The sequence below is a fragment of the Nesoenas mayeri genome, assembly GCF_963082525.1.
Source record: "Nesoenas mayeri genome assembly, chromosome: 16".
NCBI lineage: Eukaryota > Metazoa > Chordata > Aves > Columbiformes > Columbidae > Nesoenas > Nesoenas mayeri.
In genome coordinates, this window is record NC_137562.1 from 11,063,942 (window position 1) to 11,081,122 (window position 17,181).

Genomic DNA, 17,181 nt, shown 5'->3' on the forward strand with positions numbered 1-17,181 from the left:
GCTGCTGTCCCACGTTGGGGACCCAACCTCCCACCTGGCCAGGGACAAAGCCTTTGCTCCGGGAGCCCAGGCAGGGGCCAGGGTTGGTACCCGGCAGAGGGGCCAGAGCCCCAGCGCCACCCACCCCACTGCAGAGCAGCCCCCGCTCACCCAGATCCAGCCACATCCCACACCCACAGGCAAAAGCTCCTGGCAGGATAGGGAGCTCCCAGCTGTGGCTTTTAAATGCTCTGAGCCCACAGCTGCAAGTGATGATGATAATGATGATGATGATGATGATGATGCCCATTGCCATCCCCAGCAGCCCCCAGGGCAGCCCCAGCCATGCCCTCTTTTTCACAAAGCCAGCGCCAAAGAACCATGGCCTGGCCACGCCAGGCACAGAGACCGCAGATGCAGAGGCTTTGTTTAAAGAGCTTTATTAGCTGCAGCGGGTCTGGCGGCGGCAAGCTGGGCGGTGGGGGCAGGCGGAGGGAGCAGCATCCGGCACCCAGATGGGGAGGCTCGGGACCCCCCTCCCTCCCTGCAGCCCTGTCCCCAGCAGCGGCGTTTGCCCACGGGGGCACCGGGGCTGAGCTCTGCCGTTCACACTGAAACATGAGAGCCCGTGAGCTGGACCCTGCCCGGGCAGCGCGGTGCCGTGGGGCAGGAGAAAGGGGACGCCCGGGCAGCAGGGACAGAGAAAGGGTGGCTGAGCCCCCCATCCCTGTGAAACGCGAAGGGCAGGAGGAGCGATGGGTGACAGTGACCCAGCTCCGATGGCACGGCTCCCTGGTCACACACAGACAGAGGGCAGGCTGCTCAACTGGGTGATGCACAGTACAGCGCACAGCACCATGGCTGTGCCAGGAGCGCGCTGGGAGCGTGCCGTGCCCTCCTCCTCCACTGAGCTCGGGCCTCGACGTGCTGGGGTGGGCAGTGGCAAAAGGGACAGGACGGGCAGGAGGGGCAATATACCTGGGCTGGAATGGATGCTGGAACTTATCTACACACTGCGGGGCGGGAACAGAGCAACTAACCTGGGGCTCCTACGGGACAGATGCTGGTTCTGCAAAGCACAAGGCGGGTGGGAGGGTCCTGCTGGCAGGGGGGCTCCACCGGGCACGTGAAGCTGGGGCACAGCATGGCCGGTGGCACCGCGAGGAGAGCGAGCAGCAGGGTCCCCCTTGTGCGGGGCCAGGGGGATGCAGACCTGTGTGTGGGCGAATGCCATAGCCCTGGCACGGACACAGTCCTGCTCCCACACCCAGCCCGGCGTTGCTGCGCCACGGGGCTGGGCATAAAACTGAGCCAGCATGTGTCACAGGGATGGAGCCAAAACGGAGCTGGTGTGGCCGTGGTGGGTGGGAGAAAGTGGTGGGGGCGGTGGGCAGGACGGGGCAGTGGAGCCAGTCTCTGGCAGGGGCGCGGGACCCTCGATGGCTCCGCTGAGTCCGGGGCAGCGGGGGCTCCGGCATCCCCGGCACCTACAGCACGCAGGAGGCGTCTGCCGAGCGCTTCCTCAGCTCCTTCCCAGCCCGGTGCTGGTGAGGGTGCGGGTGTGCGTGGGCTGAGCCCGGCATGGGGGGCTCTGGCAGTGGGGCGCCCCGCAGCTGGGTGTCCTGGGGGTGCCCGGGCGCCCCCGCTGCCTCCACGCGCAGGTACGCCTTCACCTTGTGGTGCCGTGCCTTGCCGTCGCTGGAGTCGATCACCCGGCACTCGTACGTCCCCTCGTCCGCCGGCTTCACCCGCGACAGACGCAGCTTGTGGGAGATGTTGCTGCCGACCACCTTCACCACCTGCAGCGGGCAGAGGGGTCAGGTGGCTCCAGGGCCCCACAGCCCCACACACGGGGGTCATTGCCACCCCTGACCACGTGCCACCGCACTGTGCCCAGCCCCATGCCGGGGAGGACACAGCGAAGGGGGCGACGCTGGGCAGTGGGCATGGGGGGACCCCGGCCCCGGTGATGGAGTCCCCAGTGCACGCCCAGCCGCGTGGGCTCCGAGATCGATGCAGAACCACGCGGGCTAATTAGCTTTTCTACCAAATTGATTCGCTCTCAGTATTTATCACTCCATGAAATTTAAGACTGGGTAGCCAGAGCTGTGGCTGCTGTTCGACTGGGTCAATAAATCAGATTTATAACCTGCCCCGAGGCCCCTGGCTCTGTTCCCTATAATCACACTGGATGGCAAAGGCCATTTTTCTACTTGCCGCTGCGTTTGTTAGCTGAAGATTTTATGGTGTTTAGAAATGGGGCTGGGAGCTGCAACCAAAGACCCACAAACTCACGGCCCAAAAGGCAAAGAGGACAGCACTCAAACGTGGGCAGCAGCGTGGGGAAAGGAGCTTCAAAACAACCCCTGCGTGTCCTAGGAGCAAGGAGTCACCAAAATCAATGGCTGGGAAATTGATAACTAATAAAAGAACCCCCCAATTTGCCGGAGTCTCAGACCATGGCAGGTGATGAGCGGGAGGGACAGTTTTGTGACAGTCAAGATGTTCCGGGAGTTGCAGGCTCAGACAGGACGGTGACACTGAGCAGCCCTGTGGGAGCGGGACGGACAGACAGACAGGGCGGTGCGCAGCCCCAGCTCAGCTCTGCAACACACGGCTGCTCGGGGGCAAAGCAGCAGGTGTAAAGAATTCAAGGGGGAAACAAATAACCCCAGACCTGCTGTGTTTTGTACCGCACAGCACAGGGCGGCAGCAGCTCCCCCTCAGCATCCCGGCACAGCGCGGTGGCACTGGCAGAGCCGGTACCTGCACCTCTGACACCGAATGTGTTTTGATGGATAAAAACTGGCCCAGGGGTGCCGGACACAGCAGTTTCTGCATCTGATTTACATCATCTTGCATTGTTTGACGCTGACGTTTGTTCTCAGGCAATTGCCGCGGTGCCTGTAACGCACGTTTTATCAGAACTGCTCGTGGTGCCTTGTCCGTGTTCGTTTATCTCCTCTGTTCCATAAACACTTAATAATCAAGGACATTTAAAACAACAAAAACAAAAAAAGGTTTGGAACTCAAGCCTCTCCCCGCTGGCTTGATCTGGAGGAGACGGCAGAAGCATCGCACCCTGAGTGCCTCAAAATAAATCCTGGTTGCACATGCACACGCATCGATTACATTCCGGTGTGCAATTAACTGCCTAATTATACTGAAAAATGCGACGGCTGAGCTGAGGGGGTGGATGGTCCAGGAAGGCTCTGCAGTCCCCCCAGTCTCTTCTCCCACCCAGAGGGGCTGTGGGCGCCGGGCGAGCCCCGTCCCCAACATGGTAGGGAAACCGGACACGACACCAGCACGGTGCCCGGGCAGGGGTGGTGGGGGACCCACTTTCCGCTATTGCTGAGTTTCCGTGGCACCCCAGACGTGAAGCCCCCCAAGGAGGGGAGGCCAGCAGTAGGGGGCACATGCCTGACAGCGGGAAGCCAAGAGCGTTTATTTTATTTAACTGATTAGTGTCTCCTCATTCTGCTCACGTGAGCCTAAATGGCTTTGGGATGCTAATCCGACGAGTAAATTAGAAAATTAGATTATTTTCTCAGCGTAAACGTGTCGCTCAGATGCCGACAGCAGGCAGTGGGGCTCCTGGTCCGGTTGTGGTCCTCAGCACTGAGGGTGGAGGTGTCGAGGCTGGGGGTGTCCAGCCCACCCAGTGTCACCAACCCACAGCACGGCAGCACCGGCGGGACCAGCAGCCCCCACTTCGCCCGGACGCCTCATCCGGAGCCCCCAGCCTTGTGTAGGGACCCAAACCCCAGGAGACCCCCCAGCCCCAGCTCCATGTGGCAGCACCAGGGGAAACGTCCCAGCGGTGCCACCGGCCTGAGCCCCCATAAGAACCATCGGGGAAACTCACACTAATCTTGGTTGCATCCTTCCCCGGATCCTCCGGCGGCGACAACGGCAGCTGGTGGGACGAGCAGATGGAGGGAGAGCAGAGAGGGTAGAGAATCATCAGCCAGGTTGGGGGGACAGGAGCCACGAGGGAGGAGAGGGGAGTGGGGAGGAGGGTGAAGGGCAAACCTGGGCATCCAGGGCAACCAGGACCCATGGGTGGCTGGGAACGGGAGGGAATGGCGGCACCGGGAGGTTGGGTGCTCCCCCAGGGCCCCCTGCAGTTTGGCTCATCAGCAAGCGCCACCTGGGGACCAGCTGCCCACAGCATTGCCCCCGCGGCAGTGACCCTGTCCCCAGTGACCCCCACCCTTCACAATCAGAACCTGCTCTGACCACCATCAGTATTCCCAAATCGGCTAAATCGGCAGCGCCCTGGATCCCCTTTGGTTGTCATCGTCAGCACCAGGGCCCAGGTGTCCGGGGTCCCCGCATAGTCATGTAGCCCATCCACATCGGGCACCCCCAGCCCCCTGTGCCCTGACAGCCCCACTCCACACCCCCAGCCCTGCTCCCCAGCAGCAGCGTCGCCCTGGTGCTGCTCTCAATTTATGGTAATGCCAGGAGTAGCTCTGCCAAAGACACAATAATAAAGGCTCATTAAAATACCTAGAGCTGCCTGCCCATTATTTGGCCCTTATCTCTGTGTGAGCAGAAAGAGAAATAAAGAGGCAGCTGTTTGCTGAGCCTGGTCCACACGGAAACCAGGAGAACAAGGGAAGGCTGGGGGGCAGAAGATGCGGGACGATGCGAGGGGACGAGTCGGTGATGAGATGGGAGAAGGGACAAGCACAAAGACAAAGCTCAGTCCCCGGGGACCTTGACGGGCTCTGCCTCCCGGCGCCGCTACCGGAGCAGGAGGGACGTTACCTGGTTGGAAGCCCACGTCTGTTTGTCCGTCCAGTCCCGGTGGTTGCGAACGTACCACCACTGGATCTCAAGGGAGTAGGAGGGGGAGCCGCTGCCGCGGAAGGAACACGCCATCTCCACGTCCTCGCCCGCCTGCGCCGTCATGTCATGAGGGGTCTCGGTGAAGAGGGCTGCGGGGGACAGAGCGAGGGCTGCGGGGACGTGCCACCACCTCGGAGAGGGACGGAGCCACTGGCCACGCGAGCAGTGTCACCAGGAGCGCCCAGACCCTTCCCTGGCCAGAGCCAGGCAGAGGGGACAGGTCCCTGCCATGCAGATGGACCCTCCTGTCCCTGCTGCCCCTCGCCCACCACAGTGTCCCCACCCTAGCCCGGTAGTGCCCCTGGCCCCAGCACCTTGCAAAGAGCAGCGGGAGGAGCGGGGGGAGTAGGAGCCTCTGGGCCCACCCTGTCCCCTGGGACCCCCCAGAGCAGGCACAGGACCCCCATGTGCCTCTGGGATGGAATACATAAACAAAACATGATCACATCTCTGCTCAGATCAGCGCATAAATGAAAAACAAATCCTTGTTTAATGTGGCCCCCAAACAGTCTCCCACATGCCATATGGTTTGCTTTCCTCGCTCAAAACAAATATTGTTTGGAGATGTAATTAGAATTCTTTTCATCTCCTCTGGAGAGAATATTGTTCCTCTGTAAAGACGGCCCCAGCGCGCAGGTCACCAGCAAATGTTATTGTGACAATCTGTGGTGGCTTCTCCCCAGCCTGGCACCACACAGGGACGGGGCTGAGCCCCCAGCGCTGGCACAGCCGGCCTGGGGCTGCCACCCCCGGCACTGCCTGGGGCACCGTTTGGCTGCAGAGACGAGCAGGGGCTGCGGGGCACAGGGACCACCTGCCATGTCCCCACCACCTGAAGAGCATCACTTCGGGGCTGGCAGCAGCACCAGACAAACCTGGTCCAGCTGGAATCTGCCGCTCCTGCCCCGCAGTGCTCAGTGCCCAGCCCGGGTTGGTGACAGACGCCAGATCAGGGTCCCACCGTGTCTGTGCCAGGTGCTCTGTCCCCTCCCGTCTCCAGCAGCCACCTCGTGCCACAGGTGCTGCCGCTCACAGCTGCTGTGCAGGTCCCTCCGGTGCTGCCAGAACACCCGGGACACACATCCCATCACTGCTCACACAGCCCTGATCCTCTCTGAAAATGAACAATTATCAGCCCCAACAGAAAAGTTAATGCCTTTAAAATCTCCTTGTCTCTCCAGAAGGATGGAAATCCCATACACTTATCTCTTCCCTTTACTCCATCTGAGCGGGACACTGCGGGGAACACCCAGCGCAGGGGTTTGGGAATCCCAGTCCTCCCCCTGGTGGGTTCCCAGTACAGGTGCTGCACCCTCCTTTGCCTGGGACCCCGGTGTCCTCCGTGCCGAGAGCGGAGGGAACTGGGGCTGGGGAGCAGCTCCAAACTCGAGGGTGCGGGAGAGCAGGTGGCTGCGGTGCTGCCGGCACGTGGCGACAGCTCATCCCGCAACCAGCACAAGCCGACCCTCCCCACATGCGCCCCAGCCACACCGGGATTGGGCTCTGCTCCGTGGGATTCCTGGGGACAGCAGTGATGGCAGAGCCAGGGGTCCCTGCAGAGCCCCCCAGCCCCGGGACCCCACAAAGCAGAGTGGGGGCGATGGCCTGAGGGCTCCAGCCGTGTCCAAATTACCCCAAACACAATTAAAATCTGCTCCCACAGGTGGGAATTTGGCAGCTGAGCAGAGGAAGGGTTTGATTGAATCAAGCATCTTCTTTCAGATTTTAATTGGGAAGCGTATGTATTAATTAACCCCAGGGCTTGGCCGCCTCAGAGTGCATCCAAAGGAGGGCAGGTCCTGCTGGGGACCCGCTGATCCGGAGCACCCAGCGTCCCCAGGGAGCCCCTGCCCTGAGACCCCTTCCCACCGCACGCTGGGGCCACAGAGCGCAGCGAGATGAGCGGGAGGAAGGTCAGAGTGTGTTTGCAGAGCCCCCCCAGGCCCCAAAGCCCCCCTGGGCTGCCAGGAGGTGACATCTTTGGGGAGGGACAGAGGGGCTGGTCCCCATCCCTCCAACAGCACCATGTGCCCTCCCTGATGGACATCATGGACCCCTGCACCCAGACAGAGGTGACACAGTGGTGACTGGCCATGCTGTGCCCCCCAACCCCAGCCCTGCTGCCCCACAGGGACACAGGTGGAGGAGAAACAGCCCCCCCGGCAGTTCCAGCCATGAGGAGCCTCACGGGGGGCACAGATGCTTCACCGGGGTGTCACCACCGGCAGGGCCGTGGGACAGCCCAGCCACCCCCTGCCCACCCCGGCCCCTCCATTGCCCATCACCACCCCCTCCCCAGTGCTGCCGTCGGTGCTGCATCCTCCCAGTGACAGGGAGGGGGCCGGTGCCGGGCTGGCTGCTCCGCGTGCTTTATGGCCTGTACCTGTCATAAACTGAGAGAATCAGGATCGATAAATCTTCCAGGAAACAAAAATCAGGGGAAATAAAATGAACTCAATGGGGAAACACAGATAAACGGAATTGAAAACGCCTGCTGGGACAGCTTGGTGCTCTCATAAACCAGAGATATACCGGCTGCTGCTTTCCCCCCTGCAGCGGGCAGGATCCAGCCCCGCGGCCCCGCGCGGCGCAGGCAGGAGGGTGCAGGCAGACAGTGGGGAGTGGGGGGTCTCACCTGGGGAGGTCTCACTCCCCCACGCCAGGGCCAAGACCGAGTTGTGCATAACCCCAAGCACAGCTGTGTCAGCCACTCCTCCTGACCTGCCTGCGAGCAGGGATGCTGACCCGGGGCACCAAAAACACACCATGGCCACAAACGGGTGCACAAGCACAGGGGCACGACAGCTGGCGTCACCAGCAAGAGCCGGGCATGCAGCTCCAGCCCCGGCAGCTCCAGTGGACGGCAGGGAGGGGACACAGGCCAGGGTGAACCGGGCACAGATCGGCCACAGAGCCCTTGGGCAGCTCCGGCTGTGCCAGCGGGTGCCGGCAGACTGGACCCGCACCGTGGGAGCTGCTCCCCCCCAGCAATCCCGCAATTCCCTGCTCCAAGAGAAACCCCAGGCTGGAGTGCCTGCCGCACGCTGGGACAGGAGTGCCATTTCTCTGCCCCTATTTACTGTCATATTAGCAGCAGAATTAGCTCAAATTTGCAGCGTAAATTAAAAAAAAATAAAAAAAATCCAGCTAATTTGGTGATTGTGATCCGGCCAGAGCTCACCTCGCCAGGGAGCGGGAATTAACCTTGAAACCTGTGAGTATTTCCAAGAGTGAACCATTGCGGCTGGGCTGTCCCCAGCTCCTGCAGCCCTGCCGTGCCCAGGATTTACCAGCCAGCACAAGAGCTGCCAGCACTGAGAACCCTCCATCCTGGTACCAGGAGCTTTGAGCAGGCGAGGGGACTCACTGCTCCCAGCGGCCTCCCAGAGCCGTCGTGGTTCCCAGACAATTGCCTCCCGAGGGGAGTGAGGAGGAGCAGTTATCTGACAGCATAAGTAGCAAAAACCTAAAATAGCCCATTGGGATGGCTCGGTGGGACCCTTGGCAGCACCATGCAGCCATCATTCACTGCCACACACAGGGACGGTCCCAGCGGGCAGGAGCCGGGATGAGGCAGGAAGGAGCACCACTCTGCTGGAGATCAGCCCCCCTGGTCTCACACCCAGCACCCAAAACACAAGTGACCGGCACCAGCAGTCGCTGCAGAGAGCTGCCCACGCCACGCACGGTGCTGGTGTCTGTCCCGGTGCTTGCAGGCACAGTGTCGCCCGCCCGGCTCTGCCTGCCCTGTGACTTGTCCCAGCAGCTCTGGATGGAGCACATGGTAAAAAGCACAAATGCACCTGGCACAGCCAAGCTCAGCGCCAGCACCAGCCCCGGCGCAGTGCAGGAGCCAGGCAGGAGCTCAACCCACAGCCACGGAGCAGAGGAGCAGGGACAAAGGCAGAGCCGTCAGTGCTGGGCCAGGACATTCTCTTCATCCTGGGGCACACGAGTCCCCAAACCACGCAGTAAAATTCCAGAGCACCCACGATAGGAGGAGCACCCGAACCTGTCCCCACCTGGGCACCTGCCCAGCCCTGATCCCCGGAGCAGCATCAGCCACGGGGGGAGCGACGTGGAGCCGACAGCCCCCCGGGTCTCCACTCCCCCCCGGCCCCGGTGCGCTGCCCACGGCTCTGGCCCACGCGCAGCCGCACCGGCTGCTCGTTTGATTTGCTGCCTCGCTCGCAGGGAACGTTATGATTAAAATTAGCTGTCACTGTCCTAACGTAATAATTCCCAGTGTCTGGCCCATCGTCTGTCAGCTTCTTCAAGGGAAAAGAAAGCACAGACATTTGATGAGGAGAAGTGTCAGAAGTAATTGTGTTGAATGACTGCACGAACAGCAGCAGGAAAAACACATCAGGTGGAGAATTCCCATCAGGAAGCACGAAAAAATCCAGCAGAATGCAAAGTGTTTATGAAAGTAATTGATAGAATAATCATTGGGGTGTGTGAGAAAGGAGCAGGGCAGCACCCTGGGGAGCTGGGGTGCTGCTCCCTCCAGCCTTCAGCCCTTCAGCAGCAGCTCTAGTGACGGTGAGACACTAACGCTTGAAAACGATGCAGGAAAGAGCTTCTCCTCCTCGGGAACACCAGCTGCTCACCGAGCGGCTCTCCGTGTCCTGCGCTGGGACCAGCAGGCCAGGAAGGTGGCTGGAGCTTCCCAGCCAGCGCTGGTTTGAAAGCCGACGGCAGCAGCCCAGCGTGCACAGGCTGTCTGCAACGGGGGGCATGAATAATTGAAGGCGCCAGCCCGAGGAGAAGAGACGAGAGAGGAGGGGAGCGCGGCAGCGCTGTGGGTAGGGGAGGGATGCCGGGAGGATCCTGCAGCTTGGGCACTCTCCTGGGGGCAGCAGGGCAGATGGAACCCATCCTTCCTCCATTCTCACTCGAGGTAGAGCCTTTACTGTGGGGGCAGGGAAAGGACTTTCTGTAACAGTCTTCTTCCCTCCCTGAGCAGCCCTGACTGCCATGTGAGCAGGGGCAGGAGCTCACTAGAATGGGGGAGCCCTTGCCCTGAGAGGTGTTCAGGGCCACCTGCCGATGCCTGAGAGTGCACCCAGCTCCTGCTCAGCTCCCTCGCTGCATCTGCCATGGGCAAGTTAACAGTAACGGTGACCGCGCTGCCAGGCTGTGCCGGTGCAGCAGAGGCTCCTCCAGGCCGCCTGCACCAGCAGAGATGGCGGCGAGTGCCGGACGCTGCGGGCAGAGCCCGGCAGGACCTGCACACCCCTTGCTGAATCCGTCCCCTTGGCCCCAGCCCCACTCTGCGCCCCGACCCGCCGAGCTCTCACGGTGTGGAGGGAACGCTGTACCAGTAAGTAATGAAATGATCAATCTCCGATCTGCTAAACAGCAATTTATACAGGTTTTCAGCACACACAGCTTTTATCAAATTGGTATTCACCTACTGAACACAAATGGCTTATTATACATGACCCATTTATTCACTGCTTTTCAGTATCGTTAATAAAGGTTTCTGTTGTGATTAAGTGAGTTGCTGCAGAACTGCTCATAGTAGCAGCTGTAATGTGGCTCCAAAGTGCACGCGTCCTCCCAGAATATTTCTTCTCCTTTGCTCCCTGCTCCCTCACAGCAACCATTTCACTATTTATTTGCCTATTGCTGAATTTCTGAGGGGAGCAGCAGCGGCTAATGGAGGCTCTTCGCCCACATCTCCTCCCGGCATGCCAGGCTGGCAGGTCCAGAAACCTTCCTGCCTTTGCCCCTCCAGCACAAAGGCAAATCACCCCTTCCCGTGCAGGCAGGTACGGTCGGCACACACCGCACCGGGCAGGACACTGAACACCCCACGGCCCTGCCGTCTCTGTGCCTGGTGGCTCCTCGGGGCAGAGAGCAGCTCCTGCCGTGCCGGGAGCTGCGGAGCTGGGCAAGGGGAACAGCTGCGACCCGGGCACCGGGCACCCAGCACGCACCCCATGGACACTCCTCGGGCTCAGGCTTAAACCCACCCGTGTCACCCCGCAGAGAGCAAGGAAGGTCTCAGCGCTATACTCTGAGGGGGCTCTGTCCCTTGTCACCTGATCCACACGTTAGGACAGACTTTTTCGCAGGAGGCTGCAGAAAGACGCTCCCCTTTCCCAGCCCCCGGCTGGGCCCCGGCCAGACTCGGCAGCACCGCAGACCCGCCGACCTGCCGTGCACCGGAGCCGGCAGAGGAACGGGAGACGAGAGCGGAGCCCGAGTGCTCCCGCCGCCAGCGGCGGGTGGCACCGCGCAGGGAGGCACGGCGGCTGCACGGGGGTGTGCACGGAGATACATCCTTGCACCGGGTGTGCACGGGGGAGCGCACCGGGACGCACCGTGCAAAGCCCCCGCGCTCGGGAGCCCAGCGGCGGAGGCAGAGGCCGCCCCAGGGACGGCAGCGGCGGAACCCAGCCCCGGCCGCCCCCCGCTCCCAGCTCCCCGGAGCCGCCGGCGCGACGGACCGCGACGCGGTGCTGCCCATAGCGGCGGAGCTCAGCGCCGCCGCGGGCACCGGGACCCCCTCGCCGCCCGTCCCGACCCACCGCCGGGACCGGCAGCCCCGTGAACCGACACGGCGGCGGACCGAGCCACGGGAGCGCTCCGAGCGCAGCCGGCCCGCCCTCTCCGGGCAGCCGCCCGCTCCGGATCCCGCGCCGCCGCCCCGGCACCGCCCGCCCCGCTGCCCGCGCTCACCGCTGCCCGCCGCCGGGGCGTCCCACGGGGGGTGCCGGGAGGCGGCGCCGAGCTGCAGGTAGAGCCCCAGGTAGTGGAAAATCCCCAGGGCCAGGGCCAGGGCGCCCATCTTGCCGCGGGCGCGTCTGTCCCGGGGGCGGCGGCGCCGCCGGGCCGAGCCCTGTCCCCGGGGCTGCGCCGCGGTCCCGGCGCCGCCGCGCTGCGGAGCTCTTCCCTCGCGCGGAGGGCGCCGCGCGCCGAGGCGGTGCCGCGGCTCAGCCCGGAGCCTCCCCCGCCCGGCGGAGGGATCCCGGCCCCGCGCACACCCCCAAAGTTTTTCCCACGGTTCATTCTAAAATTGCGCGGGGCGGGGCCGGCCCCGCCGCGCCCACGCGAGACTCCCGCCCCGCCCAGACCCCCGGTACCGCCACGCGCACGGGCCCCACGCGGGAAGGGTCTCCGCCCGGATCCCGCCCCGGCCCCGCCACCCCCGTGCGCCGCCGGTCCCGGCGGGGGCGGCTTCAGCACCCGGGACAGCGCCCGCCGCCGCGCGCCGCTCCACCGGCCCGGCCCCCGCGGGGAGCGATGCACGGGGGTGCGGAACCGGGGGTGATGCACTGCCCGCCACCCCCGTGTCACCCCCCGGCGGGGCGCGGGGCCGGTGGCTGCACCTCACCCCTCTCACCAGGGACAATCGGGGATTTCGGGGAAAAGAAGGTGCCGGGATGATTCACAGCTCCCGGCTCCCCCCGGAGCTCCCACTGCAGCCCCGGGAAAGGGGACAGGAGCCGGGACCCCCGGTATGGACGGGGGACATGCCACGGCTGGGGTGGTTTTCTCCTTTTTTTCACAGGCTAAGGGAAGAGCAAGGGCGCGATTCCCGGGCAGGTCAGGGATCGCTGCCACGGGCTGACCAAGGCTTGGCTCAAACCTGAAAACCCTGAGCCGGAGTATGTGTGGGCTCAAACCCACCCTGAGGGCCCGGCTGGAGCACCGCTGGTCACAGCCCAGCCAGGGAGCTCCCGAAATCAGCCCTTCGGGGAAGAAAGGCTGTTCCAAGAACCCACCCTGCCAGGCTGGGAACAGCAAACCTGCTCCTGCCACAGACAGCAGGTAAGAGAAGGGCCAAGATCCTCATCTCCCTTCAGCTGTACAAATCCAGAGGCCAGACCCACCAACAGCACCAGCCTTTCCCCAAACCTGGGCCTTGCAGAAGATCAGAACCATGGCACCATGAGCTATACAATTTATACACCTATTCTGAAAAGTCCAGAACGTAAAGAGGAGGAGGAAGGCAGCAGATCTCCACCCTGAACAGCAGCTCCAATGCTGAAGGGAGGGCACAGATGCAGACTTCACTCACATGATATTATCTGTGTGCTACGTAGCGATCTGAAGGATATTTGCTCTCTAGATAAACAGTAAAAATCAGATTATTTCAGGTGTTTTCTGCCATGAGATGACAGATGCTTGCTACAAAGAGATTCTTTAAATTTGGCTTGAGAATACAAACTCTATTTCTTCGCCCTTCCCTCAGCAGGGTTCCTTCGGTCTTGTGTGCTACAGTGTGGCCCCGGAGACAGAGAGGGAACCTGAGTGAAGCCAGCACCTCCAACCTGCCCCCCAGACCTGACACCCTCAGTCTGCAAAGCACCCGCTGCGGTGCAGCCGGGGACACCCCTGGGGTCCCTGTTCCAGCGCAGCCCCAGGAGCAGCACAACGGCCCCTTCACAGCTGAAACCTGCCGGGATCTCCCAGGTGTCAGCACAGATATTTAAATCACACCACAAGAAAGCAAAGAGCATCAGTTCCCCAGGGAGCTGAGAACACCTCCAGATTGTCCCATTTCCAGCTGATTTTCTGCCGCCACAGCAGGATGACAAACGGAGGCCGAGGCTGTGCAGGGGCCCAGCAGGTGGGAGGGGAGCAGAGCCAAGCATCTGCGCACCTCAAGCACACTGGGAAGGTTTCATTTTCCTCCTCAGTTTTAATTCCTCGGTGCCGAGGCCCGGAGCAGACGCTGTCGGCTGCTGCAGCCACGCAGCGCTGCTGAACCCCGGGGTCTGACAGCGATAGGAGGGAAGGTCGCTCGCTCACAGGGCGAGAGCAGAGCCAGCAGCTCCCGACACCGACACCAGTGCTCGGTGCGTAACGAGGCCCCTTATCTGCAACTCACTATTGCTCTATAATCACTGGTGTCTCCCTTGCAGGGCTCCTGTTCCAGCTGAACCTGCCCAGGGACTCGCTCTCAAGGATAAAACATTTCTTATCTCCATTAGTGCCAGGTTTGCTGCTTCCTGTTTAATTTTGCATGTGCCATCAGTTCTGCTCAGGGTAGGCAGCTGCAAGACGGGGAATCCAGTGGCCGTTTCCAGGTAGTAACACCGTGAAGCCCCTGGTGGTACCGTGTGGTGGTTCCCGTGCATGTTGGGCAGTGGAATCTGTGGGGCCAGCAGCTGCAGCGAAGCTCCGAAGAGCTGGACGAGAGGGCGGAGGGCAAGGGGACCAAAGGGCCCCAGCCCCATGAGCGGCACCTCCTGGGGCATCGCCCCGACCAGCGCCCGGCAGGACCCAGACCCCACAGGGCACCGGGATGATCCCCCGGAAGGATCCACTTGCCAGGACGTGGGGAACGTCCCCTGGTGACACAGCCCGGGCCTGGCAGCCTCAGGGACACCCAGAGCCACCCCAAAGTGGGGTCAGTCTGTCCTGCTGGCAACCGCACACTGCTCACGTTTGTTCTGACACAAGCCCAACCTTGTGTTCCCTTTTGACAGCCAAGCAACACAGCACCTGCACCGTCAGCTTCGGGACTCAGGGAAGAGAAACAAAAACCCACCACAAACCCTGCAGCTCCTGACGCGCTGAGCGCTGCCTCCTGCATTATTTTGAAATTCACCTGTTGAAGGGTTTGTGCAGGGGCACCCTGGAGCTCAGCCCCTCACTCTGGGGCACAGCAGGGGACATGTTTGCTCTCCTGTCCCCCCTGCCCACCCTGCCTGTTCTGCCCATCCTGTCCACGCTGCCCACAGCCACTCTCACCCCCAGGGCGGCTGGTCCCATGTTCCCCGCAGGTCCCAGAGCCCTCGCAGGGCCCACGAGCCGCTCTGATCCGCAGCTGCCGGGAGCAGATTGGGTTGTTCATCTCTCTGACGGGCAGAATAAACACCCTCCACATTGATACCGAGCTCATTTCTGAGACTTGTTTAGAGACTTGACAATCCCTGTACAAAAGGATTTCCTTCCACAGCTGAAGCCTGACATTCCTGCATTATTAGATTATTTGCAAAGGTCTGTGTGCGCTGCAGGAAACAACACGACCGACATCCAACACTACAACCTTCTCCTCCACAAATCATCTCAGGCAGAATCCGCGGAAAACCCTGGTGGGCAGCGGCGGGGGGAGCCCAGGGGAGCAAACACCACCCGGCCACGGCACAACAACGACAAATAACAACAGTAAATGAGCTGAGCAGGGAGGCTGGGCCAGGAGAGGGGAAGGTGGTGGGAACCCCCACCCACCCCAAAGGGCTCTGGGGTCACCGGCCTCTGCCCAGAGCCACCCCTGTGCAGGGCAAGGTCACCCAGAGCACAACATTCAGAAGGAAATTACTTGAGAAGAATTATTTCTTCAGAGAACAATTCATGCCCGTTTCCAGCCCATTAACTCCCTCCTCCTCCCAGGGCCCGTCCCAGGTCCATGGAGGGCAGCGCTGTCACCGTGTCAGTCGCTTCGGCTGCAGTTCCCCCTTTCCAAACCAGGGTTTTAAGGGCCAAAAAAGTCAAACGCAAAAAAAACTCAATCCAAAAACCCAAACCGCCCCTTCCCCCTCCCGGTTATTTACTGCCATACAAGAAAACCATTCCCTGAAAGCAGATTCTTAAAAAAACTCCTAAAAAAAAAAAAAAATCAATAGTTTAAGTGACTTATTTGTGCTACTGAAGGTACATTTCCCCATTTTGACAGTGTCTCTTTGCATTTAGTGCAGCCTGGGTCTCTCCACCAGGATCCCTACCGGGATGTCAGGAGATATTCCTCAGTCATCATTTACACTCATTTCCCCCCGTTTCAAGCGGCTCAGCCGGGAGTGGAGCTGGAGCTGGATCCAGTGTCACCCTGTGGCCATGGGAAACGTCACCCACGCCAGGTGAGGAAAGTCCTGCAGCTGGGACCCGACCTGCACCAGGGTCCCACCATCACCACCGTGGGGCTGGTGGCACCGTCCTCTGCCCCTCTCTCCCCCACCGACACCCCCAGGACTCACCCAGCAGAGCCGCAACTGTCCTGGGGAGGACCTGGCCCCGGCAAAACCCATCAGGTGAGCCCCCACACCAGAGGAAGCCAATGGCTCTGCAAACCAGGGACATGGGGACAGCATCTCCCCGTCCCTCGCTGTTCTGCTTTCCAAAGGCTGCCCAGAGCGGTGCCCTGGCAGAGCCCCGATGCCAGGGTGACGGGCTCCTGGGGGGAGCTGAGCCCCAACCCCGCAGGGGGCTGGGGGGCGAAGGGCAACAATCCTGCTGCCGAACCCCCTCCCCTCTCCTTTCTCTCAGTGCAAGTTTCCCACCTCCCCATCACCTGAGTGCCTCATCAATCATGTTCCCTCTAATTAATGTCTAATCCACCTCCTTAGTCAAATCTGTTTACGATCAGAGACAAGAAAACATGAGCCAAGGAGAGGTTCAGTGAACACTGCTCCCCCCTCGCATGCTCACGGCCCCCGAACCGCAGCCGACAGCCCCTAGAGCGGGGGCAGCAGTGGGGGCAGCAGCCTGGACCCCCCGGGCTCTGCCCCCCAACATGAGATCTCCCACCCCCCGAGCCCAGGAGCCACCTCGGGTGGGCACAGGAACCAAACCAAGGGCTCCCAGACCAGCCAAAGCCACCTGGCTCCCGACACCTCGGAGACGTCCCTGCGGAGCCCCCCTGGTGCTGCGGGGTCTGGGCCACTCCCGCTCCCAAAAGCCAACAGTGATGCTGCCGTCCCTGAGCTCCAGCTCAGGGTCAAAAAATCAGATGGGGTTAAATCAGGGAACAAACCTCACTGTCCATCCACAACCTACAAATGCTTCGTTAAGAAAACCTATTATTAGCTCAACCCTTTTATCCTCCCCCAATTACAGTACCGATGTCCCCACAGCTGCTCAGGCTCATGGTGCCCGTCCTCAGAGATCCGAGGCTCCTCTGCTGCTCAGCGTCACCACAAAAAGGAGCTGGCCTGCAGCAGCACATTAGGCTGATAATTACCTTAATTAATAATAGCAGGCCAGGTGGGCAGCACAAGGACCCGGTGCCTGCAGTAAAGGCACAGGTTTTGACAGTGCCGGGGGCTCCCCCAGCCGCAGGAGGGGCACAAAGGGACTCCCCAAACCCACCCAGAGCACAGCTTGGCTGCCATGGCCCAGACCAACATCCCCATTTACTGGTCATCGCCCTCGCCCAGTGCATCTCCTGCTCCTCACCCAATTCCATTATTTCCTGCTGACAGTATGTCCAGAGCAGGGATTTTTCCAGGCACAAGCGCTGGGAGCAGCAACACCAGCGCAGAGGTCCCCGCAGCAGGGGGACAGGATGGAACGGTGGTTCCCACCCCCATCTGTGCTGGGACGCTGGGGACCAGACCCTGTTGCCACACCCAGGTCACCAACACCCACCAGGCCCCAGGAATGCTAAAGGGT

General features: G+C 61.5%; 1 protein-coding gene across 1 annotated transcript; it reads right to left on the reverse strand.

Moving 5' to 3' along the window:
* Positions 1-1,466: 1,466 nt before the first annotated feature.
* Positions 1,467-11,632, reverse strand: VSTM2L (V-set and transmembrane domain containing 2 like; the record flags this gene model as incomplete). Its single annotated transcript, XM_080354785.1, has 4 exons — positions 1,467-1,778; positions 3,848-3,898; positions 4,756-4,925; positions 11,524-11,632. 4 exons carry the CDS (start codon positions 11,630-11,632, stop codon positions 1,467-1,469), a joined length of 642 nt encoding a protein of 213 aa, XP_080210911.1.
* Between the last annotated feature and the right edge of the window lie 5,549 nt (positions 11,633-17,181).